At 43.4% G+C, this 27,300-nt stretch overlaps 1 protein-coding gene across 5 annotated transcripts in view; it reads left to right on the top strand.

The window, feature by feature from the left end:
• Positions 1–27,300, top strand: part of PDZD2 (PDZ domain containing 2) — a 201,833-nt gene that overhangs the window by 143,146 nt on the left and 31,387 nt on the right. For 3 of the 5 annotated variants that reach the window (XM_014256982.2, XM_005527996.3, XM_014256984.2), the window contains 9 exons: positions 3,826–3,968; positions 4,596–4,728; positions 6,809–6,976; positions 19,487–19,598; positions 21,510–21,658; positions 22,289–22,408; positions 24,896–25,010; positions 26,772–26,845; positions 27,005–27,218. In XM_014256982.2, coding sequence (XP_014112457.2) covers positions 3,826–3,968; positions 4,596–4,728; positions 6,809–6,976; positions 19,487–19,598; positions 21,510–21,658; positions 22,289–22,408; positions 24,896–25,010; positions 26,772–26,845; positions 27,005–27,218 — 1,228 coding nt within the window. The remainder of the gene's footprint in view (positions 1–3,825; positions 3,969–4,595; positions 4,729–6,808; positions 6,977–19,486; positions 19,599–21,509; positions 21,659–22,288; positions 22,409–24,895; positions 25,011–26,771; positions 26,846–27,004; positions 27,219–27,300) is intronic. The other 2 variants (XM_088054101.1, XM_014256983.2) reach the window with 2 other exon arrangements.

Below are 27,300 nucleotides of genomic sequence, written 5' to 3' on the forward strand. Positions count from 1 at the left end.
GGGCTGCTGCTGCCTGGGATTACAAGCAAAGTCTGTGGGGTGGATCTGGGCAGAGTTAAGGTTTGGTCAAGTCCCTAACGGTGAATTTTCGCTTCTTATTGCTTTGAAACTCTCAAAGCATGCATGTCTTTCTGAGTGTCCATCTTGGCCTAATCTCAGGTGAATTGCATGGTATTTTTTGGATTGTCATATACAAATATTCATCTTATGTTACATCATGAGCTGGTTCTAAAGTGCTGCACATGGTGCTTGTGTCTGGCCTTTGGCTAAGAGATACGGTTTAGTCTCCTAAGGAGTAGCCAAGGCTGGATTTCACCTGGTCCCTGGCTGCAGTAGGAGCTGGGAGTGCCTCACTCTCTGTCCTTGATGAGGATTTCTGGAGTTTGAGACTGAGCTGGCATCAGCACATCTGTGCTTTGTTCTTGAAGTGATTTTGCACCGAGAGCAGTGAGCGCACGTGTACAGATTTCTTGTGTCACTGGTGAACAAAGCTGGGAGAAGGTTATTCTGAGTTATTTATAAGTGAAGCTGTGTGAATAATTCTCAGAGGATGGGAAAATTCAGATGTTAACAGAAATGTGCAACTGACAGCAGCTGAGCAGCAACTGGAATCGTGCAGCTGATCAACAGAAGAGCGGTCAGCATTTAAACTCATCTTCTGGGCAGGGATTAAGCAGGCTCTAAGGGCAGTGACATCATATCTGCAGAATGCCAAATCTAACTACACTTGGAGTTTCCTTTGGGTATTGCAAGTCTCTGGAGTGGAGCGGATGCACCAGAGTCCTAGCTTTCATTTAAAGAGTAAGTGAGTTTGTAGTCTTTATTCATTAAGGAAAGCTTGAAAATTGGATACTTCAAAAATTTTCAAAAATAAACACATTCATTACTACTTTTTTTTTCTTTTCCTTATTTTTTAAAGCATTTAAGCTTTGTGTAGTTGAACCCAGGAGTCCCCAATAACTCAACAAAACCAGCTTTAAGTAAAATTTAAATGCATTTACAAATCCTTGGAATTGGCACAGAGCTTTGCTATTAAGACTTTCCTGTGATGGACTCACATAAGATGCACATTCAAAGCAGTACCATTTTTAGCCAGCTGTGAAGTATCCTGTCCTGTGCTGCTCTGTACAAAGGACACAGCAGCTTCATGGGGAGGGAAGGGGGGTTTTGCTGGACATCTCCTTCCTCCAGAGGCCTCAAGGAGAGGCTGGCAGTCTGCTCTTTAATACATAGCTTTCAAAATCTGGGAGAGACATCCCTCAGAGGTAGTGTGTGTTGGTGGGGGGTGCTTGCTTTCAGCGCGTGGTTAAGTGAAAAGCTATGAATGTTTTATGAAGAAATGGGAAAGAACAGTGAGGGGTTCTGATTTCCATCTGATGACCTGAGTTGTTTATTCCCAGTGAAATGCCTGCGACTGACCAAGGACTGAAGGGACAACTTTTTCTTCCACAGGAGTTGGTGACTGTGGCATTTGAAAATGAGTGAAAGAAACGTATGTTTGGGCATGTGCCAGATGGTTTTGTTGTCTCTGTTGTGGATGTGTTTTTCTGCCCATGTTTCAACTGAGTAGTGCTTTACTTCACAAGTACTTTTGATTGCTTTGCAAGGGCTTTCAATTTTAGTGAGCATTCAAAGGGAATGAGATCGGTGCTTGCATTCAAGAGCAGCAGAATCTTGCCATTTGCTCTTATTAAGTACTCTGTAAATGAATATTTGAGAGTTGGTCAGTTAAGAATAAATTTGGAAATTTTTCTATAAAATGTGTGATAGTGAAGATTGTGTAATAAAATGTGCTAAGGAGTGCAAGCCAGGCACATCGTGGGCCTTGGTGTAACTTACGTTCCAAAAAGCTTTTGCGAGTCATTGATGGAAATTTTATGACTACATTGTTAAACTTTATTGGAAAGTCTGCTTCCAAACTTGGTTTAACAACGGGATATTCAAAGTGGCATCTTATGAGGAGAATGGATAGTCATCCTTTCAGCCTGGGCTTGGTTGGGGGAGGCAGAAAGATTGTATTTCTCTGTTGTACTGTCTTCATTATGTGTGCAAGGTACTACATAGCAATAAAACTTCTCTGGAGCATTTTCATGCTGTAGTTCAGTTCTGTTTTTTAACTAGATAAATATAGTTGACTCTTGCCCCTGCATTTAACACAGTGTCTCATGTGTCACTCTAATTTATTTTAAAGCATCCTCTTTCCTGACATGTCCTGTTATTCAGCAGGAGACTGGGCTTTTATGAAGGCACTGAAGATCCCAGTTAAACCTGCTGGAATATTGCCTATCTGCAAGGCGTTCAAGTTAACAAATTATCCACAGGTGTATGTTTTCAGGCTCAAACTTTTGGGTCACCTCTTATGGAACCTGGTTTGGATTTTCTGTTTCACCTACCTGTGGTCTAAGGGCTGGGATTCATTAATATTATAGTTGTAGTTATTACTAATATTCATGTTAACATTAGTAATGTTAGTATTGATGCTTATTAATTATTCTTGTTGTTTTTCACCTAATTCTTAAAATAATCATTGTAGATACTGACCTCTTCGTTCCTCTATCTGAGAAAGCTGGATTTTAAAAGTTACAGGGATCAAGTGGGGAAAAAACCCCATATTTTCTTCACTTAAAACGCTGATAAACAACAGTGGCCTAAAATCTGCAGGTTGCTGCCACAACCCTTGGGTTTGCTGATATATTTAGCAGTTCTCCTTCTCAGAAACAAGCAGCAATTTGTGCATGCTCTTCACAGTTTGCTATGAAATTTTAATCATCTTTGCTACTTGGGCGTTTGGGTACTGTGAGAATGTTACTTGTGTGCATAACACACCCAGTCAGAAATAGCTGACTTGGTGCCTGGTGACTACAACACATGGCTTAAAAATTGCCTCTGAATTGTGCATTTTGCTGTCTTGCAACCTTGAAAACTTCCAAGGATTCTTCATATTTCTGTAGTCCTGGTTTTTCCTCTCTGTGACAGCGTCCTGACAACTGCCTTACTTGTCTTGCTTGCTTGTTTTTCTCTTCCCTTTTTTGCTCTGCTGGTACTGTCACACTTGTGTTTCCTTGTGCCCGGTCCTGCCAGTAGGACTCGTGGGAGCTAGTTTCTGTTTTGCATTTCATTTTGCTCTGGAGTTTGTTAACTGCTTTTTGGTTAGATCTTGATAGCAATTAAAAATAACCAAAACCAATAAAGGTGTCTTGAACATTGCTTATTACCTTACTTATACGGAAAATTATTCTCCACAGTGGATAAATTTATTATTTACAATCTGTGCAGCAGCTGCCCAGTAAGAAATACTTGATTGGCAGCTGATAATTTGAAGTTGGTCGTTTTTTTCCTACGTCTCAAATCCTGCAAGCTCCTCTGGAGGGAGAAGCACTGCTGGTTGATGAGAGTCTGGTCCCTGCTGCAACAGCAGCTGCACCACCTGATGTTCAAGGTCCCCCTTGAACCACGTCTTGCTCCTCTGCAGCCCTGCACGGCTCATCCTTGAGTTTTGGCGAAGGGGTTTGAGGCCACTGGTTGCTCCGGAAAGCATCAGGGCATTGAGAGCAGTGCCTCTGGGTGACTCAGAAAAGCTGTAAACACCCCTGCAAGGAAACTACTTCGTGCTGACCCTGCTCTGTGCTGCCTTCTCCTTTCTTCCTCCTTCGCTTGGACCACAGCTAACATAGCAAAGCTCAGCAGAAACACCAGTATAGCTTGGGCTATACAGGTGTGTGGTGATGGGCAGCAAGGTGCTAAATAGCTCCTTCCCATACCCTCCCAGCCCTCTCTTGGTGTTCCAAATCCAAATTGAAGGACTTTCTGCACATTTTCTCTCAGCGAGAAGGTTGCCGCATATGGAAGATGCACATCCTGAAGGGGACGGACGGGCTGGGAATCCAGATAACGGGAGGCAGAGGGTCGAAGCGGTCCCCTCACAGCATCATTGTCACCCATGTGGAGGAAGGCGGCTCTGCTCACAGGTGAGGCGACGGTGGTGCCTTCATGGTGGGTGTGATGGAATATCCGCGGCCATCGCTGTTATCTGGGTTCATAAGAAGAGTTTAGGAGTTTCTCCCTCCCATGGTGTGAGGATGAGAATATGGCATTGTCAGACTAAAGATTAATTTTTGTGTTTGATCATTGAAGCTTCTTCTAGAAGGTTTTGTCCAAACTGTAGACAGATCAAACACTGGTGGTGGAGGGAAAACCAAGGAGCCTGACGGCTTGTAGTGTTTTTCCCCCAGGTCCCTTTTTAAAAGATCTGCCTTTCCCATGGGATCAGCTGCACAACCCCTGGGTGCTCACTGACAGCCCTGAAGTGAAGATGGGGCTTTTTTGCTGTTTACTGACCTAATCCAGTGGGTCACAGGGAAGACTTGTGGGCTCTCAGCCCTGCAGAGGGTGAAATGCCCTGGTTATAACAATGATTTCCTGTGGGCACCTTTCTGAGCCCCTTTTTCTAGAAAGTAATACTGCACTGATCAGTGCAAGCGTAGCTTAGTGAGATCATATGTTTTCCATGCCGCCACATCCCACCATGTTCCACTGGAGCCCAGCACTGTGATAGAACCACCCTGCAGCTCCCTGTTCCCACTCTGTTTCTGCAGGGATGGCAGGCTGATGGCCGGCGACGAGCTCCTCATGATCAACGGGCAGTCGCTGGTGGGGCTCTCCCACCAGGACGCCGTGGCCCTCCTCCGCTCGGCCGCTGGCCTGGTGCAGCTGGTGGTCTCTAGCAAGGTACAGCCATCTCCTGGGTGGTCTCACAAATGTACATCCACAGATGTTTGTGCAAGTGCTGCGTGAAAAGGGCATATTTTCCATAGGGAATCACGTGTGCATGTTTGCTGCTCTAAATTTAATGTGCAGTAAGGGGAAATATATCAATAGCTGCCATAAATCTATGGCAAATCAGCACAGTATAGACCAAATTAATGATTTGCTTGTACTGTCACTGTCACTTAGTGTGCAGATGAGTATTTATTCATGCAGACATTACCTAAGTTTTGGCAAAAACCATTTTCTTAAAATTATATGCTAAGTAAAGCAGGCTGTTCTGAGCCTCTTCTGCTCCCTGCCTTCACAGCCTGTGTACCTCTCATCTTTGTTCTGTGTGCCTGAGATTTCTTGATGATGATCTCTTGGCTTGAGTTCCTTATTTTGTCCTTGTTAATAGCATGGAGTGGAGCTCTTACAGATAAAGGAATGTGAAAGTTCAGGGAAATGAGAGTGGAACTAATTTATCAGTTGGACTCTTCGTTCTGCCTTTATCACAGAAGAGGCAGAGGGGATATTACATAATATTTTTCTTCTTTGTTTAAGAAAATCCTGCTCACCTCTATTTTCTCTTCTCCCTGGATCATATCCTGCTGCCCCCAGACCTGAGTTGCTGCAGGTGTTTGGTGGGTGGCCAGTCGACTCCCAAAAGCAGCCAGGGGTCTCAAATTAGGACCTGCCTGCAGGGTGGAGGTCACCAGGGCCTTTGAGGTGGTGACAGGATCATCTCAGCCCAAACAGAGCCCTCATATACCCTGCATTTCCAGGGTGTCAGCAAACTGCTATGTCAGTATTTTAAAATTTTTTCTTGGCTTCACCTTCAGATTTTCCCAGCCATGGTTTCCATGGCTTTAATGTCTGGATGCTCTTAAGGCTTCCCTGGATGCTGCATGCACATGTTTTTCAAGGAGAGGCTTCATTCCACCATATTCAAAGTGAAGCGTCTGTGACTTCTCTAACATTTCTGTTAGACATTGAAGTTCATTGAAGACCTTCAGGGTCAGAATCTGGCATTAACCCCACAAGTGTTTATTCTGGAAACACCACGTTTTCACCTGAAGTAGGTACATTTTGTGTTTCCTTTAGTCAGCTGGACTCTGCCAAAGCACAAAGTAGTAGACAACATTTATTTCTCCTCAGAATTAAGTGCTTGTTCCTATGGTGACCTCATCAAAATAATCATCATGCATTGGCTTTGGGCATAAAACTTCACTTTCCTGATCAGGCTGTGAATCTGTTTGTCCTGTGCCCTGTGTACTCAGTTTTCATATCCCCAGAAAGGGAACTTGGAAAGGCAAGCAGGAGGGAGTACAGCCTGTGCCATATTTCTGGCAGCCCCTTAAAAGGTGTAGATAGGTGAAGTGTTCCCCAGCAGCTCCCTCTGGGCATTATTTGTTAGTACAGGAATACAGTTTTGCCTTTTGGCCTGGTGCATGGTCAGTAAAAACGAATTTGTTCTGAAGGTGGTGAATCTGTCTAGCCACTACTTTTGGCTGAGGCACATGTTTGCCTGCCAGAAAACGTAGCAAGGACTGGAAGCTTGAGCTTGAGCATCAGGACTGAGTTGGTAGAGGATTGGTGGGTCAGTTTTCATTGTATTGTCCCAAGCAGGGTTGTCACTGTATTCTTTTGTGTGTAGGTAGATAAACATGTGAAGGGAACAGGAGCACAGGGTGTGATTTGGGATGCAGTGGAATGACTAATGAGGTCTGTAAACTCTCAGTTCACTCTCAGTGACATTTACTGAAAACCCAAAGTGGGGAGGAGCAGGCGGCTGAAGAAGCATTTATTTAAAATTCTTCTTTATGAAATCTAAGTGGTTTAAACATGTATTGGCCTATGTGTACTATATACACTTTAAGACCAAGCTTGCTTTTTATTGTAATGGTCACCAGACCATTACAAGTTTGAGCACATGGAAGTGTGTAACATGGGGAGGATTACCAGGGAGCTCACACTGGGCAGGTGTGAGATGGAGCAGTTTTACTGTGACACTGGTGTTTTTCTGCACATGATGTAATATATTGTGTTGTCTCTCGGGTAGGAATCTTCTGAAGGAGATCTTCTGAGGTATCCATCTACCAGTTTGCCAGACTTGCTTAGCACTTGCTCAGTCCAAGACTCTGTCTCTTGCACTGACAATAAGGAAAATGAAGAGCCGGAAGAAGATGATGTGAAAGGAGTGAATGTGTCTCCTGAAAAACTGGTTTCTGTAAGTGTGGTTTTGGTGTGACATTTTTACTCTCTTTCTCAAAGCCCGTTTGCAGCTGTCACATTCTTCTGGAGCCTGGCATGGAGCAGTTCCTCAGGACCAGGCAATCCCATCCCTCCCAGCCCTTCTCTGCACTGGATGTGGGGGAGAATCTGGAAAGGGGATGGCATTTACCACAGTCCCTGCCATTTCTGAGCTGCAGCAAGGCAGCAGCACAGGGAGCAGGAGCTCTCGAGGCCTCCAGCCTATGTTGCAATCATGGTTTTGTTTTGCTCTTCGATTGTTTTCCACCCACTTCCACTGCTTTTGTTGGATCTGATGCAAAGTCTCTTGCCATGCTTACGCAGTTACATGCTCTTCTTTCCCCTCCTTTTGTAACAAAACTTCTTTAACAGTTTGTGATCCAAGTCTTGAAGTTTGTATTTGCTCTGTTGAAGCCAACAGACACTTTGGAGGAGGGATAGGAATTTCTGGCTGTGAACCATAGTTGGAAGTTCTGCTGAATAAATGCTGCCGGTTGATAATCTTACTTGCATTCCCTTCAGGGCTGCATTAAGAAGAGATTAAGTGGGTTATTGTTATTTATTTGTAATGCAGCAGCTCTGTGAAACTTCATAGGTCTTCTGGGCCTCTCTTGTATGGTACAGACAAAAAATAAAGTGATGTTTCTAATCTGAAATGCTCATGGACTGGTTTTCCAGCAAGGAAAGGCAGGTGGATTCATTTGAAGCTTTTATTTCTTTCTTATTTTCCCTTCTTGTCTTCCCCTCCCACTCTTTTCTGTTACAGTTAAAATAAATCAGTTCAACCTTTGGATGGCTCAGATATGATACTGGTTTGATGATTGTTTTGATTTTATGTTCTTACTCTTACACCTGAGCAAAAAGGCTGCTCCCCAGGATGAGTCTCATTTTGCTGGTGTTCACTTCCTAAATGCCCGTCATCTCTGACTTACTTGGGTCAATGTTTATTGACAGTCCTCACTCTCACACATCTCAGTACTCTGGTAAATTTTGTTTTTTCTTCACTGTCTTCTCTTCTATCTGCCGGAGTGCCTCTTTCGGGGGACGAAGGAAAAAAAATAAATGCAGGATGCTTAGCATGCTGATGTTGCTGTAGTGTTTGTGTGTGAACTTGAGTGGGCATCTAAGCATTCTTTTTACTATCAAAATAATCTGAATTCTTCTGCATATCATGCTTCCTGTTCTGGTAATTTCTAATAAGGCTATGGCTCTGCAGCACTTAAATATGAAAATCAATTTTGACAAAATTTAATTATGTGTGGCTTTGGGATTGAGCTCCCTGGCATTCCAGGGACTCTTCTATTACACACACTAGGAGTTACTTGTCATTTGGTTTGCCCATGTCTATTCCAACAAGGCTCTGCCTGGTTGCCAGTGATGGCTTTTTTATCAAGTGTTTCCTTTCCAGATTAATAGAGTGCTCAGGGAAGCTCAAGATGGTTGGGGGTGCACGTGACCATGAGGACACAGCTGAATGAGCCTCCCAGAACCCTTCAGCTTGGACTTGAGCTGATGTCCATGCCTGTGCCACTGCAGCTGGCAGTGATGGTGGCCACTAACTCAGAGCTGGCTGGATTTGCCTGCCTGTCAGGCACTCTTGCCCCTGATGGCAATAGCTCTTTGCTTTCAGAATACACCACGGGAAGGTTGAGGGGAAGTCACAGAAATCTGCTACAATAAACACTTTAGAAGAGTAGCAGCAGGATTTTTTTTTAAAGTGTTTTTTCTGCTTATATTAATTTCTTTTGTTGAAAGGATGTAATTTAAAGAAATATAATAAGTTATTGGTGACTTTCAGGACCTCTTCTGTTTTTGCTTGATCTGCAGATGAAATCATGGCTTTTCTGATCCAAAGCACAGAATTTGTTCGTGTTCCCCTTGCAATTGCTGCGTCAGCCTTGGAGTGCAGACAGGGTGCTCTGCAGCCCAGGGTGGCCAGTCTGTATTGTGTAAACCTCTCAGCTTTACCTTCATGCTCATCCATCCCCCTCAGGTCTGGGCAGCCTGAGCTGAGCTGGGCTGTGCAAACACTGCATACCACCACCAGGCAGGACAGAGGAAAGTAAATGTATGAGAAAGATAAAATTCGTACGGCTTTTTTCCACCTGGCAAGACTGAGAGCGATTCTTCACACCAAAGCTTGGAAGCTGATTTCAAGGCCAGTATGAAATCAAAGCATCACAAGGTTATATTTTTAAATATATATAAATGTATAGTCCAATAGAATATTGCAAAATTGCTTTGGAAATCACTGTTCTTTGCTGCTCTCATGCTTTTGATGATATTCATGTGTCTTCTCTTTCTCTCACATATATTCCATTATATCTGTACTGTAGATAAGGGATGACAGTGTGACAGAGGATTAAAGCAGGAACTAAGCTGGACTATTTTTAATCAGCACAAATGTAATTATATTAGACTTTCAGGATGGGTGGTACTCAAGGCCTGGACCAGGTAAAGGAGACTGTGATCTCAGTCTAAGAGTCAGACATCTTAGATTTGAAGCTGACTCTCAACTCAGCCTTGTCCAGGAGTTACCTTTCTCACCTCTGACAAGAGGTTAATGGATTTTCTTGTTTACTCTGCGGGGCTTTGGAGGGACTTAAAGGAACACTGTCAGGTGCTGGATAGTTATGTCATAATGAGTAATTCAGAGTGTTTTATTGTCAGCTGAGGCTTCATTGTCCCTTTTCTGACCCAGAACAATGTCTGTCTAATTCTTAAACAAGTCTAGAAGATACTAAAAACTTGCAGGAGCTTCTAGTTTGTCAGAGGTATTCTGTCATTAACTTCTCTGTGTGAATATAATTCACTGTTGAGTATTCACAGTCATAATTATTAGACTTGGTGGACTTGCTGCTTTAGCACCTGATTGCCTAAAGGCTGAACCAGGCAGAAAAAACAATCACTTGGAATGAAGGTAGGTATGCAAATTCTCATGCTTGTAGCTACTTAGAACTCAGCCTGATAAGGCTCTTGAGGAAACTGATGTAAGTTGTCACTATTTTGAAATGGGACACCCCTCCAAGGTCCCTTCTGACCTGGCTTATTTTAAAAAAATCTGAAAAAAGTAGTAAAAATTAAAATTATCTTTTCTAGATGCTGGTGGTTAAAAAATTTCCCCGTGAGCGGTTGTTTTTTTCAACTCTTTTAAGTTCTGCTCTTCAGCATTTTAGGCAGGGAAATAGTCAGCTTCTGAGTGACTGAGCTAGTCAGCTTCTGCAGGACACAGCTGGAGATTTTAGTGACTCTTTTCTACTTGAAAACTGTAATTTAAGAGAAGTATCGCTTTAAGTCTTACTTGAAAGTCCACTTGTTAAGTTTCATTAATAAAAATCACATAATACAATTTACATGGAGTTCTGCTTTTACAGTCTCCTTATGTAAAGCCCTGTTTAACATGAAACATGCCTTAAAGTTTTGGCTTTATTAAGATTTGTGCTGCGAGGCAGAAAAAGGATTACATTAATGTCCTGAAAGTAAATTTCTTTCAGGAGTAGTTTGTCCAAAACTTTCCTAAACTTCAGACACAAAACACTGTCAGAGAGTTGTGTTATCCTAAATGGTCCTGAGACATTTTGGGGATTTTAAACTCCTCCACTACAATCCATTCTTTGCCATGTGCAGTTGACACTTCTATTCTAAAATGCCACTATTTATGTCCAAGTGTGAAGTAGGATACTATTATAGTATTTGCCTTGGATGATTTGTTTTTAATTCTAATTCACTTTTACTAGTGTTTCTGTTGCTTGAAACTGAGTCTGTCACTGCATTGCTGGCTGGTGGAGCAACCTGGGAAGTGAACTGAGTGAAAGCTCGTCTTCCAAGAATTTGCAAAGTGTCCAATGAATTTGGGGGATTTTTGGTCCCTAGACAGAAGTATGTGCCATTCTTAGTTGCTTCAAAAGCTACTTGCCTTTGTGTTCAATATCTGATGGTCTGAGTGTTTTTTAGATGTTCAGTTTCAGTAACCAGCTTCGTATTAATGGCTTGAAATTTCCACAGGTTAGTAAATACAGCAAAAGGGTGCCTGCCTCAGAAGGTTTGGATCTGTAATTGCTGGAGGCAGGGATGGAAAGCTAGGGACTGCTCCTCTGTACTTAAATCTTGTGTTCTCCTCTGGGCATCTGCCATTCCTGTTGCTGGAGGCAGGATCCTGAACTGAGTCTGTTCCCTGCAGAATAGGGCTGTACAAAACAGAAAAAGAGGTCACTCTTATCTTTTCCTTTTGAGGGGGCACTGGGGAGGGAATTTGCCTCCCTGTGCCCAAGCTCAGCCTCTGGCAGCATCCCCAGCCACATGACCCTCTGCTGTGGGGTATCAGGGCCTTTCTACTCATATTTAATCATTTTGAGATGACCTGAAGCGTGCCTCCAACGTCAGTGCTGGGTGCATTGCGCGCGGAGACGGCCATGACCCTGCAAGGTCCTCACCCTCCCACCAGCAACAGAAACAGAAACAGGATGTCTCCTGTTCCCTGCGTGATCTGGGTTACCTGATCCCTGCCAAAACCCACTTGTGGTTTTCATGTAAGACATGTAGCTGAAAGAGGATAAATAAACCTGTTTGGTGAACGTGAAGAATTGCATTTGTTTAACTCTGCTCCCTCTCCATTTATATTTTTTTTCTGTCCTGTAGGACTGACTGGTTGTTTTCTGCCATGAGCCTTTCTGTCTTACCAGGGAATCCATGCATAATTACCTGTAGCCATGCAAGCATAATGAAGAACAGGATAACAATGCCATAACTTTAAAAACAGTCTTGGGGTCAAAAGTTCTTCTGGAAACACTGAGAGAGAATTTCAGAGAAAGCATTAGCATTGAGAAGGAACAGGAAGCATAACTCAACAATTAAATGTGTGCAGGGCGTGGAGAGGGGCCCTTGTTACTTGGAGTACTGGAGTGTTTGTTCCCATTAGGGCACTGCTGTCTCAACACAGGCTACAGAAACATGGCTCACTCCTCAAACATCACTGCATGGCTGGGAGAAAAGCAAGAAAAATATTTTCCTGCCAGAAATTTGCTTAGCAATGAAAGGCTTTACTTAGGGTGGGGGGAAGGGGAAGAAATTGAGGAGCCTGGTGTGGGGCTTGTTTATGTACTGGGAAGGGTTCAACAGCTCCTTTTCCTCTTCGTGGTGATGGCTGGCAGTGTTTGCAGATGCTGCCATGTGCCACATCACCCTCGGAAGGGGCAGGCAAGGGCACGGGCCAGCTGCACCTTGGCATGGCTCAGAGCTGCTGCTCAGCTGTAAATGCTGAATTTGTTGGAAGTCTGGCTGTGCTGTACCTTTCTGAGGTGCAGCCTTGCCCAGCGCATCGATGGGTCTGTGCCCATGCAGTGCCTTTCACTCGTGCTGTTGCTGATGAGACACACTGCATCCTGTAGTGACTCCAGAAGCAAGTTTTCAGAGTAAATATAGTTAGGAATTTGGGCAAGAGAAAATGACAAAATGCTTGGAGACCAAATCTTATTCACACAGTGTGTGTTGTTTCTAGAAGCCCTGTCTCATTAAAACAAGCAATTACAGTTGGACCTGTTGAGGGGGCGTTGCTCAGTGATGGGCTGGTTGTGGTGGTGTGACACTGGTCAGGGCTGTGGAAAGGTGTTGGCACATGAGCTGGGGAGGAGGAAGAGTGCTGAAAGGCCTCCAGGGGGGCAGTGTCACTGAATTACTTTTTTTCACACATTGTAAAATTCACCTGTCAAGGAGACATTAACATGAGCTCGCTCTTCATGTTCTTCAGCGGGAGCTCCTCAGAGCGCTCGCATCATTCCCTGTGCCTGGCTCCCAGCCCTTCTGGGTCTTTTCCTTCATCTTAAAGGCAAGACCAGAGAAAATCCTTTCACCCAGGGCCCAGTACTAGAAGGGCTCTCTGTAGATGTGATGCAAATCGTGAAATACCTCCTGTTGCTTGGCTGGTGGAAGATAACCTTTCTCACTTGACCATAAATAACAGTGCAGACAATTCCCAGAGTTACAATCTTTGCTCTTCCCATGTCATACATTTGAAAGCCGAGTCAGCAGAGTAATAGAAACACAAGTTTATCTACGGTACAGGTTCAGCATGGTTTTTATTTTTGTGAATGAGGGCTTTTCCCATAAAGCATCAGATACAGTACAGCCTGTCTCTCCTTTGGCTGTTTGGATAACTGCCCAGTTTTGAAGGAGATGAACTGCCTTTAACAAGCTAAAAATAACACCCTCATGGCACTGGAACAAGAGAAATGCTGTCACAGCCATGCGGTTCACATATATTAGCAGAAGGATGATACAGGCTCTAGAATTTTAGTTAGTGTGAATGTCTCAGTACCACATCTGCAAATTTTTGACCATATACACTGTCCAGACTTGGCTGGGATTAGGTAGAACTCATTTGAGATGTGCTGTGCAGCATCTATAATGCATGAGGCTTCAGATCCTTGAAGATGTAGGTATGAAAGATACTTCATGCAGGTATAAAAGACTCTTAATTCTTGCATATTCCATATCTTCTTCTACACTTAGGATGGTATAAAATGCCAGTTTGGAGCTGAAATCCAAAGCTCCCACCAGTGGCGTCATGGGAATACTCTCTGCAGCTGTTGCTTGACATCAGTATTAAGAAGGTCTTGTTTTGTTCTCAGGAGAGCTGTTTATTTTGAGGAGTGATTATTGCATATTTTGTCCCTCATTGGGAATTAAAAGATTGTCATTAAAAAAAAAAAAAAGGAAAGTAAAAAAAAAGATAAGCAGTTTATTGTTTGTTATGGTGTAAAGGCTCCAGATCTGTGCTAAGCCATGAACTGAGCATATATTAAACAAAACAATGGAGTAGCTGAACCAGCTTTCACACTGCTTGAGTTCCATGTTTGTCGTACACTCATGGAATCCCTTAGGTCTCTGCTGTTTACTAAGACTGGTCTTCTGGGATCTCTCTGCAGCACATAGAGACATCTCGTGGGCAGTGTCTAAACTGCATGGAAAGCATGTGTCCTGCTTTTTTGATATTTGGGGAGTGGGGGGGAAAGGATAAAGCATAAAAAAGAGAACAGCAGGGATCTGTTTGTGTGCATTTGATTTCCTTTAGCTCAAAAGCTGTTTCTAGTGAAAATCATAATATGCTACAGAAAAAGAGTAATCTGGTCCAAAAAGGATTGGGAACTGTTTAGCTGGGAGCATCTTACTGTTTCCAAGGCATGTGTTGTCTGCGATATGTTTTACATGGAAAACTTGGCTGTGTTAGCCATTTCCCTGCATTTCTTCCTGTTTAAAAGGATATTTTTTATAAGTTTTTCTCTTCTAAACATTTTTAGTAATTTTAGTGGCTCTTTGGATATCTGAAAATGGAGTGTGCTTTGCTTAGCTGCTCTGACCAGTGAGTCATTGGAGCCAGCACAGTTGAGGCCCTGAACAGTGGTCAACACATGGTGGCTCCTGGTGTCAAACACATTCAAGAAGGTTTTGGAGAGTCTTGTAAAAAGTAAATAGAACATTACCAAAGATGAGAGTAGCTCAGCTCTGCCATAGTGCATTTCCAGTCTGTTTACAGAGTGGGCATGGGCAGATATTGCTTCTGTATTTTTGCTGGTGAATGCCAGGTTTTGTTTCTTGTGCAGGTTTGTGTGTGACTTACTCTGCAGATTTTAAGAGACACAAAAATAATGGTTGGGGCTTTATGCCTCCTGAAATGAATAGTAATACCCTGTCTAGCAACTACTGCATTATACTGAAGGCTTAGGGTCACTTTTGAGTGCAGGCATTTGGTAAAGTGGCAGACTAGACACCACTTTAAAAGCTTTTGTTTTGTTTATTAGGCATTTCCACCTATTCAGAAAGCTGGGCAGCTCCAGTTCTTGACTATTTATCAGATTTCCTGATCTCTTGCTGCACATGAACCAAGAGTTTTCCAACACTTTCTTTAAAATTAAGTAAAGGAGGACTTGGATTCCCATCCCTGTTGGCTGGGCAGGAGGATGTATGGGCTGCGCCTGATGGTACCAGCTTGTGTAGTTCCCAGGTGAGCTTCTGGGGAAGGTGGTGGAGGCTTTGTTTCACCAGTGCTGCCAAACACAGCCCAGGTTTGAGCCCTCCCGTGGCCTCCTTGGTGAATGTACAGAACTGCTGTCTGGCCTGTCAGCTTTGCATTAGGGGCACAACAAGGGCACTGGTTTTTATAGAGGTGCCAGTTCAAGACACTGAATTAGTGCTGATGTGGAGGTGACATTCCTTGTCTTTTCCTCCCTGCCTGTCTCCAAGTGGTTCTCTGCTTTTGTGTCATGAAAGAGAGGAGCAGCAATGCAAGTGCCCTTTGAAAGAAGGGTGTCCTCTAGCTTGCACCAAAAGTTGCTAAGTCTGGATTTAATTTGAACTTCTTATGAGGTCCATGTTTAGGGATCATCCTGGGCTTTGGAATTTGGAAAAATGCCCCTGGGTGCTGCAGCCTCTGATGCAGTGTGTCCCTGCTCATCAGTCTCCTTCTAGGATCTGTGCATGCTTTGTACATGCCCTAAAACAGAGCAGTAAGGCATGGAAAACTCAGTGCTGTCCAAGATCACAAAATCCATGTTCTCTGCATCACTTGCAATGTTAATTCTCATAAATTATAGTGCTGCAGTTTGTAATTTGTCTGTGAGATGGATTGAATTAAAGTGAAAAAGAGGTAATTTAAAAGTGAAGGTATTTTACTTTCTGTGCAAGGCAAAGGGGCATGTGGAGTTCCCTGCCTAGCTGATACATTTAAGGCTTATAGCATGCTGTGCCCCATAAAACAATAAGTAATTGCACAAATAACTGAAACAGCCAGAATTATACTAGGTCATAGAAAAAAAAAAAAAAGAAAGAAAATTTTTTGAAAGATTAGAGGCATTAAAGCATCAGCTTGTCTCAAGGGACTAGAAAGAAAGACTTTGTGCGGGGAATAGATGAAGGTTTGCCTTGGGTGTGTGGGGCGTTGCTCTGAAGAGTCTGTGCTGGCTCCTCAGGGAGGCCTGTTGGGTTCCTCCCGATGGCTACCCCACAGACAGTGGCGTTGAGGTAATTCATGGTTAAATGTTTGGGGTAGTGCTGCTTGAAGAAAAATTGTCATGTCTGGAGACCAGGACAGAGTGTGAATGGGACCAGAGAAGATGTGGAATTTTCCCACGGAGCTTGTGGGAAAGCTGGTGCACAGCCGTTCCTCTTTCACGTGGCTGTTCTGAAGAAGGACAGTACTCTTGCTGGTGGACTTACTTTGCCAGTGCAGGTAGGACAGAATTTGTTATGCTGCACACTTCTCAGCCTGGTTCTCACTACTTCATCCCCAAACCATCAGGATAAACTGGTCTGCCTGCTGCTAGCACTCCTTGGCAGAGCCAGCCAGGCTGTGCCAGGGGGAGTCGGGTGGGCTTGCTGATGGGAAGGCAGCAGCTGAGGAGCTCTGCAAGGGCAGCAGAAAAGCAGTTTGCTTATTAAATTGTATCAACCTCTGTGTGCCGTCTTGTTTTTGTAGATCGGCAAGGGATTGCCAAACTGTTTGCGGTTAAACAGTGCAGACTGTCATAATCCTGCTCCTCATCTCGCCTAATTAAGAGCCTGGTCACGCTGGAGCTTTGCCCAGGCGAGGACTCCGAGGGCAGTTGTTCGTTCTGGTGCAGTGCCAGGACCGAGTGTCCCTGATAGTGCCATTTCCTTTGAAATCAATTGAGATGTCACCGTCACTTGATCCCAGAGCTACTTAATGAACTGGCAAAATGGGCTCTATTTTTAGATCTCACTTCAAACTACTGTGCGTGTTAAAGCTCCCCTTGTCCTTAATGCTGGGACCGCATCGGGAGGGATTTATTGGTTTAGTTTAATAAGAGACCTACAGGACTGAAATAATAAGCTTCATTTCCTTGAAAGTGAGGAAAATTAAAATGGCATGGTTAAATCTGGGCAGCCACCTCGAGACAGTAAAGCGATATGTTCGCTGCCAGAAGGATAAGGTGGAGCTGGATTTTTCTTCTTGTCTAGGTTATGAGAGAGCCAAAGATTACAGACACACGCCTTTGGGGAGTTCTTGCAAGCTTTGTAGATCAGATTTCTAAGTGTTTTCTGAATATGATAAAACTCCTGGTGGTTTATTAGGCAAGCTCAACAGCTTAAAGAATATCTACTTCATTGCAAATGCTAGTGTGTCTTTCCCTATGTGTTTATAACTGGTGTCAGAAAAATACTTCTGCCAAAATAAAAAAACCCACACAGATAATTTAAATGTTTTTAATGACACAGATAATTTAAATGTTTTTACTTCCTGATTGTAGTCTGAAGCCTAGTTGGATAAACCATAATTTCAGGAAGCTGTTGAGAATGTCTTGAAGCTTTCCCTAGCATTGGTGTTTGCACACATGTGACCTTCTGTGGATCATACATGGGGTTTGGGTGTTTGATATCTATAGCTCACTGGCTCCAGGATTGCCGTGAGGGGAAGGTAGCTTGGGGTGCACAGTTTTAACACAAGTGGCAATTGTGTCCTGGTTTTTTTCTCACCCCACTAGATAAACATGTATGTTGTTGCAGAATGCATTGGTACTTTTCTCCTGTGTCAGTCAAAATAAAAATCAGCAAAAACCCCAACATACCAGCAACAAACCAAACTCAAACCCCATGTAGCAGAGACACAAGGTGTACTGAACAGGTCACCCTTGAGCCTGGGCTCAGGGTGGAAATTGGCCCCTGGCAGAGATGATTTCAGCATCTCTTTGTACTACTTTGTACAAAGTACTACCTACTTCTACAAACTAAGTCCTTTTTTCTCCCCTCTTCTGAGCTGGAGGAAGTAGTCCAACTTTGGGCTGGGAGCTGTGTGGTCTTATTATGTGCCCATGTCCATGTAGGCTGCAGAAACCAAACAGCTGTACAGCTCCAGGCTTGATCTGTGTTGTGCCTCAGCTCCAGAAAAGTCAGACTGGACCCATCGGCTTCTGTTTGGATAGTTAAACAGCTCACCAGCTGTTCAATTGTTGTTCTTCATCTCTGTGCTTCACATATTTCTCCAGCACAGAGTTTGTGCTGGTCTTGTGCACCCATTGATTTGTACACCTGTAAGATCACCAGGAGATTCTTGTGCCTGTGCAAATGATTTCTACCCTTCTACCTGGGAGGCATCCTCACTTCATAAAGAGTGTTCCCACTTGTGTAGTAAATTTCAATGTATCTTTGGGAGATCCATGAGGTCCTGTCTCATTTCCATGTGTTTCTGCTATCTTCTGCATATCCCAGAAGTCTCTTGGAAGGAGAGCTTGTGATACTTTGTATGGCCTAATTGCTGATGGTTTGGGTTTCTTGGTGAGGTTTTGAATCTAATGTCTAGAATGAGGCCCTTAGCAGATGACCAAGTCACAAGTGCTGGTTTTTTTTCAGACTGATGAATGAATCAGGTGGTTTTAAGTTTGCATGGAGCTGTGAGCTGCAAAGCATTTGTTGTTAGAAGTGGACTCTAAAGTAGTTGCTGCAATGCCTTGAAAAAATTCAACAACTACTAGCTAGGATGTACAAACTATGTGTAAATTAACTGTAGCTGTTCATGATGAAGGGGAAGGAATAAAAAGCAGTTTCTATTCCAGCTTCCTGTTTCTGCCAGTTTTATGTTTTCCTGAAGTTTCTACTGTTCAAACTAAAATCATGTAGTCTAGACTTGCACAAAAGATAAACTTTGACTTTGTTGGCTTGGGTATAAGAGGGACTGGGGGATGGGAGGCAGGTTGTGGGAAAGACTGACATTTTTAAGATTGAATAGCAGAAGCAGAAATTATTTTTACAGGAAAGTGGTTACTTGGGTGGGGTTTTTTTTATAACTGACTTCCAGCAGTTCACCAGCAGCTTCCAAAATGCAGGGGCTGGACAGAGCCTGCCCATGGGTCTCTGAGCATGGGAGAACAGGAGGCAGAGGACATGTGGCTGTGCTGCTTACCTTGTTACTTGGCATCCCGGCAAACACAGTTGGTAAACAGACTCCTCCTGTCCTGATGCCTTTTCTCAGGGTGGTGGGGTTGTGATTCCACCTGTAAACTTTAATTGCACATTTCCAGGCTCTTTAAGTGCTTAGCTGTCATAACTTTCTGTTAAATGAGATTTTCGTCATCAAGCTTTGCACTGGTGCTCAGCAGACACTAACAGTAAAACAGCGCTTTTTAAAAGTTGTTTTCTCTGCAAAGATGTGATGTCTTTGGAAGTCTGCAGAGCAGCACAACTGGGAATAAAAGCTAGAATTTTGTTCAAATACATGCAGAAGTGCCCAAGTGAGGTGCCACGGAGTGCTGGATGCATTCTGGGGGCATTCATGTGGTTTTTGCAGAGGATGCCTGACCATAATATCCAAAGGCATTGCTAAAAATTACTTGCAGAAAATGTAAGCTGACTTAATACAATAACATGTTTTGGAAACAAACATGATATGCTTTGAATTTTCTGTCTCGTAATGACAATGAGAAAAATGTCATCAACATCTCTAGTTTGCAAGAATTTTTTTTAAAAAAATTTCTTTTAGGTGATGGAAACAGAGAAGTCTCAAGATCTCGCTTGTGCAGAAGTGTCCAAAGGAAACAATCAGAGTTCAGCTCTGGCAAGTGGCATACTGAAGTACAGAAGTCGATCTCAAGGTAAGGCTGGACTGATAAAAGATAACAATTGTAGATTTTTCAATGTAGTGTGTTTATTTTAACTCTGTAAAAGTGAGATAGGATTTCTTTGAAGTCATATTAGCTTATTTTGGAAGGAAAATCCCACGTATAAGATAGTTGCATTCAGCCTCCTGAGCTGAACTATTGTAGGAACAGAAATATTATGCAAAACTTTAGAAGTGTCTTTCTTTTTTTGGTTTGTTTCTCTCTCTTTTTTTTTTTTTTTTGACTTTTGACAATTTGCATTGTCTGCGTATTTCAGTGGGCTCTGATCAAAATGCCCATTATGGTAACTAATCCCCAGATTTTCTGTTGCTTTGTCCCCAGGTCTTAACAGTAACCTTTGTGCAGAGCTTTATCATGTTCTTAACCCTAGTGCTTTCTGAGGCTCCCTCCCTCCTGTGTCCACCCTAATTTCCAGTTACTAAAGTATTTTTAGCGTATTCCAGGGAGCTCCTCTGCCTGCAGGCTCTGAGGCTGAGTTGGTGGCTCACTGGGGATCCAGACCCTGCTGCTGATGCCCTTGGGCTGTGGGTGAGAATGGAGCATCCACCAGCCTGGACTGCAGCATGAGAAAAGTCGATGCATTTGGAGATGGGCAGAAAACACAGAATTACAACTGTTCTCATGAAGAGAGGGAGAAGTGATGGGAAAGGGTTAGCTGTAGGTGCCAGGGAGTGAAAGAATGCCAGGATGCTGGTCCTGCCAAGACTGCTATTCTGTCTGTGTGCAGCAGCAGCAGCCTGTGTGCCGGGGGAAAGGGAGTTGAAAAGCAGAGATCCCAATTCCAGATCCCAAAGCAGGGAGCAGGTTTAAATTGCGCTCTGGGCATTGGGTATAAATTCTGCCTATGGATGCATAAGCAGAATTGCTTTCATGCTGAGTGAAAAAAAGCAGCTGCCCCAGCTCTGTGCTCCATCCCTCCCTGGCACTGGCAGCGATGCTCACACAGCCTCCAGGCAGGGAGGAGGTAGCAGAAAATGTGTTTGGGGCTCTCCTGGGCAAATTTTCAGTGCATTTACCTCAGCCCATGACTCCTTTTTCCTGGGGTACAGACAGTGAGGATGAAAGGAAATCGGAGCTGTTGCTCTCTGTGGCAGCTCCAACATAACTGGTTTAAAGTAATCTTAAATCCTCACCATAAAATCCAGCTTGTGAAAATTTGGTGTGTGTCTTGGGTTTTCATCTGTAAAATAGGGGTTAATGGCCCTTCCCTGTGCAGTGTGGAAATGACAAGGATAAATGTGCGGGAACTGCTGTGACTGGGGATTCTGCAGGGACCTTGGAGAAAATGAGAATTGGAGGAGCCCTGGTGCGAGGAGTAGTATACTCTGTGGCTAATTACAGGATGTCCTTCAAGACAAATAATTCTGTTTCTTACATGAACTCTGCACTCCTCTCTTTAAGACAACTAGAATTGTTGCCAAAAGGAAAGAAAATAGCATTTTTTTGGCACATTTTTACTTTTTCCATTCCAGAAAAATTCCCTCAAAGTGACATGACACCTCCAGAAATGAATACTGCTGCAGTGTCAGGTCTTTTAATTTTAAATACATGAAGCTTGAGAGCTTAGTGCACTGGCAAGTGCCATTGGGTGTGAACAGATGAATTTCTTTCCTGTCCCTCAGCTACCAACTCAATTATCTTCTACTTTTCCTTAATACCATTAGTTCAGTATCACTGAAAGATTGCAGAAAACCTATGACAGCAGGAAAAGTTCTTGGTTGAGTGTGATCAAAACTGGTTTCCAACTGCCTGGCTGGGAACTACGTAGCATTGTTTTAAGGCACTTTAATTTGGGATTTGCAGGAGGTGCTTATTGCCTGCTGGTGAGAGAGGCTAAAGCAGCTCTCAGATGTTTGCAGGATGTGTTTCTGTGTTTTTTCTTAGGTGCTGGATCCCGCTTGGAGTCTGTGGGAGAAGATGATGAGCTGACAGTGGAAAATGGTGAATCAAATTACGAAATAGCAGTGAAATATTCCCGGGGTGGAAGAAAGCACTCTCTGCCCCAGCAGCTGGAGTCAGCAGGAGCCCGGCAGGTGAGTGGGGAAGCAGAGCTGGCTGTGAGCACTCACTGCTCTCGGTCCTGTGGCATCTGCCTGGGGTTCATAGAAGTGAGCAAGGGTCATGAAACAGGATCACATAGGTATGTCATGGGACTGAAACAGGCCTGGACACCAAAATGGGATGTGTTGGCCACCTGTGGAGAACTTCTTTGAGTGTTGTGAAGGAGAGTACTGCTTGCTTATGGCCATAAGGTCTTAGGACTTGCAGTTCTAGAGATCTGAGGACTTTTAACAAAAGAAAAAGAATCCTAATGCTCTTTATTTTAATATTTTTAAAATGTAGGCCTTTCCCTTTTCCTTTCCTTTCTCCTTTTTTTTTTTTAGCAAATAAGGACTTGAGTATATCATGAGGTTACCTTTAATCCTTTTAATTTAAATTGTGGCTGATACATTTCAAAATGATTCTACTGTGTGAAATATGGGAAAATTACTATGGCAGGATTCACTTTGTGGTGAGGTGGGGTTTCATCTCTTGAACATTTCTCTGAATGTATCTCTAAGATACTGCATCCCTTTTCCCTGACACATGCAATTTTCCCAGTATGACATCCACAGTATCTGTGCCAAGCAATCAGAGCAATTATCCTTGTTTGTTGACGTTAGGACTACCATATCGTGAAGAAATCTACCCGTTCCTTCAGTGCTGCCCAAGTGGAATCTCCATGGAGACTGACCCAGCCGTCCATCATTTCCAACATCGTCCTGATGAAAGGGCAAGGCAAGGTAAGGATTTCTGCATGTTTCTCGCACGTAGCAAGAGCTGGCATTTAAGAGGTATCTCCTGTACTTCAAGCTGCTCTCCAGGTGGCTGGTAATAGTCCTAATGATAAACAAAAATCCCATTTCCAAAAATAAATGCCAAAGTAACGCCTGCAAAATACAGGGGATGTGATGTTTGTGTCATCCACTTGACACAGGGTGGCTTTCATTTTGGTTTGGTGCATCTTGCCATTACTGAGATATCAAATATTTATAATGGATCTCTAAATATGTATGTTTATGCAAAGTCAGTGCAGCTACAGAACAGTACCTCTTCGCATGTATATTTATGGACAAGCATATTTTCCCTCTGTGGAATCTGGATGCATTTTAAAAAAAAATAAATTATTGCAAATTAAGCGTTAAACCTGAAGAAAGGTTATTGGCTGATTGCTTCTCTGAGAGCCCTGAATTCCATGGGTCAAAAAGTCCTCTTCTCTTCCCCAATAATGTGTTTACATACTTGCTAGATACCAGCTGGCTGAATGCTAAGAAAAAATAGATAAGCATTAACCTAGGTATACATTGTTTTCCCTAATCAAATCCACACTAGTATTGGAGCTGTCATTTAAATATGCTAAAAATATTCATGTCCTTTTGTGAAATAGTCTTTAAAGTCATCAGATGAATTTGTTTTGGACTAAGACAACTTGTTTTGACTTTCAAGCTCAAATGCAAAACTAATTCCTTGTTGTGCTTTATCTTTATCAAAGAGTTAGAAATAGTTACTTCTGTGGGTAGACTGGCTCACATTTGCTTTATCTCTTTCCTTGGTTTAGGAGCTGTGGGTCTATGATGAGCAAATATTTCTTCATTTTTCATGTACTTTTTTTTTTCCCCCTCCATTTTTCTCATGAAATTAGATTATTTCTCCCCCTGGGATAAACCACCCCCTCCCGCCTTTCTGCACTTAGTTCCAAGGTTTTAGGAAGCAGATAGGAGAATGCAGACTCTAGTGATCATGAACCACCTAAAGCAGCTGCCATTTTGAGTGTCTTCCACCCACTTCTTGGGTGATCTTTGTTAGGGGTTGCACCTTGTACAATTTGTGCAATAGTGCTCACTTTATTACCCCTGTGCAGAGCTGGGACTTGAAACGTTTCTCTACAGAGTTGCAGTGCTGGTGGCGGGGAGCTGAGGGTTTAGGTTTCCCTTTAGGTTTGTATCCATAGGTAGATCTGCAAGGGGTGGTTTCCTACTGTGGAGTGGGAAGGTGGGCTAGTGTAGGAGCTGCTGTACTTCGCAGACATGTTTCTCCCAACCCACTCATGGAGCCATGGGGAGACCTCCCATGTCCAGGCCTAGGAGTGCCAGGAGCCTCTTGCTTTCTGTAGGTTGATTTGCAGTTGATAATTGCACAGGGTTGAACAGTTAGTGGAGTTATTTTGTTCTGCACAAGAGAGCTAAGTTGCTTCCTTTATGGAAATCATGTCTTATCAAATTACTAGAAGCGTATAACTGTGGTGGCCTGCTCTGTGTTCACGTAGTGAAACAAAAGGTCTGATTGTTGTATTGGATTGTGAACTCGGTGCTTGTCCTGGCAGCATCCTCAGCTGTAGAGCGCTGCCCAAGGCAATAGTAATGTCCATGGCTTCAGATCACTAAAGCACAACAGTTCTCCACATCCCTTGTCCACCTGGTCGGTGACTTTTCTCTTTATTCTGTAAAATGCATGAACAGCAGTGACAAGGGAGGAAATACGGGAAAGATACGGGAAAGGGTTGTGGATCAAGGAAGTGATTTGTCTGGGAAATAATTCAGCAGAAGGAGGAGAGGTTCATTCTGCTGTGTTCATCAGTTCTCAGGTCAGCTTTGCAAGATGGTCCCATAGCCTGCTGGGGTAGTGCAGGGGTAAGGGCTAATGGATGGAGCCCTGGGGAATCTATTGATCTAGATTTATTTGAATACAACGTGATGTATGTCTCCAGAATAATTAAAAATGTACATGTGAGTGGTAGCCCCCACATGCCATTCTCCTTTCAGCTACATTCCTGACATTGCAGCACTGACCTTATGTCATGTTCCAAAGCTTTTCTTCTTCCTGAGGAAATGTAGGATCTGTGACATAAGAGAAACCTTTAGTTAATCCTGGATACAGATCTCAGGGGTAGGAATTGACTGTCTGTTAATTCAAAATGAATGTGTTACTGTTTTTAAAATGGGAAAGCTATTGACCCAGTGTTTTGAAAAAATCCAGAATAACATCAGAATTTTTGCTATCTCAGCTTTGGGTGCCTGCTGCTATTTTTTGGATTGATGAGTGTTTTGATAATATAGTGAAAGTAAATGAGGAAATGGAAGGAGAGAGTAAGTTGGGAGTGCAATTCATCAGAAGGATTTAGGTTTTCATCTTTGAGTTTTACTTGTCTTGTACATTGCTGGCTGTCTTTCTCATACACATGATAATAGAGTAAGATGCCAGCTGTGTGTCTTCTCCTCTCTTTTCTGTAGGGTCTTGGATTCAGCATTGTGGGAGGTCAGGATTCTGCTCGTGGACGTATGGGGATTTTTGTGAAGACTATATTCCCAAATGGAGCAGCGGCTGCTGACGGAAGGCTTAAAGAAGGTATGATAGAGAGAATCCAACTTCACATAAAGGACCACAGTGGGATATTATTTCAGTCCAGGAGGAAAATTCAAGTACAGCTATGTTTTGGCACCTGGCCAGCCACAAGAGGCTATGGAAAATGTAAAATGCCCTGTTTGTTCATCTTGTGGAAGATCATTCATAGCAATTAACTTGACTGTATTTCATACTGAGAGTGGGGGAACTACAGAATAGTGGTGGCCACTCTGTTTTCCCCTTTCTCTTTCATGAAGTTTATTTATTTGCCCAAACAGCAAGCTGCAGTTCTTCAGTTGGAGAGGGTCAGTGACAGCAGGAAAATATAGATAGCCAACAACATCTGGCTTAGAGATGCTGGTCTGCGAAGGCTCTTTTGAGCCCTTATATTCTCTAAGCCTCCTGGTATGATTTTGGTAGGACATAACATAACAAGAAACAAAAAAAACCCAAAAAACCCCCCCAAAAAACCCCGAAAAAACCAACCAAAAAAAACTCCCCCAAAAAAACCCAAAAAGAAAGATAGGATTGGCAGTGAGAGCACTCTGGTTAGAGAAGGAGATATAGCCAGATTTTATTACTGCTTTGCCAATCTTGGTGTCTGAGCTGAATGCATAGCCTGCTCTGTGTGTGCTGTACCATTGTCTGAGTGCTGTGTCAGACAGACAGACTCCTAGTGTTGAAAATACAAAGTGACCATGAGTTTAAAATCATGGTTTACAACCCTTCTACAGGGGTTGTGTTACTTTGCTTCCATGGAAAGCTGTTCCTGTGTTACTGCTGTCAAGCTGCTCCTGTGTTACTTCTCTCCTCATATCATCATTTTCCTCTTTCTGTCTTATCACACTTGTTGTATTTGAGGCTGCTCTTGGTGCCAACTGTCACACTTTGTGCCAGAGGGAAGCTCGCATCCCTGCATCATAGGTTGTGCACTTGCTGTGGGAAGCCAATAAGTAGCAGCTGTCCCATAAACCCAGCAATCATTTGCAGGCTATTCATATCTTGCAAACTCTTCTGGTTTTTTTTTCTTTACTGAGGCTAGGAAAGGAGAGGAGGGGTAGACTTAGCTGACGATACTGCCCCATGTAATTTTGCACAGACGCAAGTCAGATTGCAGGAAGTGGATCTGAATCATGCTGACACTCCTTTTAATAAAATTAAGGTAGAATAAAATTACACAGCTGGGTGTAAGTAGTGAGACCCAGAGCCTGGAAGCTGGCAGAAATCTGACAGGACATGTTCCTCGAGGTGAAAAAGACATTTGTTGTCACAGCGTGTGGGCTACTACACGCTTCTCTGTCTGCAGGCGTTTAGTAAGGGAACACATTTGCTTTCTGCACGTGGATGCAGGGTTCGTTTTCCCTGAACGGGCTTTGAAGTGATGTGTTGTAGTGTTTCATTTAGTGCCTCATTTCTCCTGTTAATGCTTACAGAAGAAAGGCAGTTTTTTAGTACCTTTGGACTTCATGTCATAAACATTTTCAGACTTTAGTTAAAATCCATAGCATTTTCAGCTTGTTTGTGAGAGTGGGAATGCCAAGTTAAGGATCTCTGCTGAGGAACAGTTTTTACTTCGGTAATTCATCACTAATAACTTATAGAGACATTAGTACAAGTGAAAATAAATTGAGAACAATAAAAGGCTTTTTACTGAATAGGTAACTAAAATCCTTATAGTAGTGGATCATCTCATGTTCAGGAAAGATGTCTTAAATCTTTATAATATCTATATTGCTGACCTCATTTTTTGTATCTATTGTCCAGGGGATGAAATCCTGGAAGTTAATGGAGAGTCTCTACAAGGACTGACCCATCAGGAGGCCATCCAGAGGTTTAAGGTAACACAGATGTAGCGCTGAAGAGATTCACACTCCTCTTCTTCACTCATTGCCATCTCATACCCTCAACTTGATACTCTTGCACTGCCATGAGTTACTGTGTGCAGGTTTAGTGACGAATGTTGGTCACCTCATGGTGGTTCTGTGCTGTGTCTGCAGCAACTGAAGAAGGGCGTGGTGACGCTGACGGTGCGCACGCGGCTGCGCAGCCCCAGCCTCACACCCTGCGTGACGCCCACCCTGCTGAGCCGCTCCAGCTCCCCCAGCGCCAGCGTGCCTGTCCCTGGCCTCGAGGAGCCCGACAGCTCCTCCTCCAGCCGCAAAGGACCTGGCCCCAAGGACAGAATCGTCATGGATGTGACACTCAACAAAGGTGAGGGTCCGTCAAAGTGGTCTGGGAGAACAAATGTCTGCTTCTTAGGAGAGTTTTTAGGAAAAGGTTGGGGACTCATGTC

The sequence above is a fragment of the Pseudopodoces humilis genome, chromosome 4 (assembly GCF_049639895.1).
Source record: "Pseudopodoces humilis isolate 2021_Gansu_Grassland_sample_001 chromosome 4, ASM4963989v1, whole genome shotgun sequence".
Lineage (NCBI taxonomy): Eukaryota > Metazoa > Chordata > Aves > Passeriformes > Paridae > Pseudopodoces > Pseudopodoces humilis.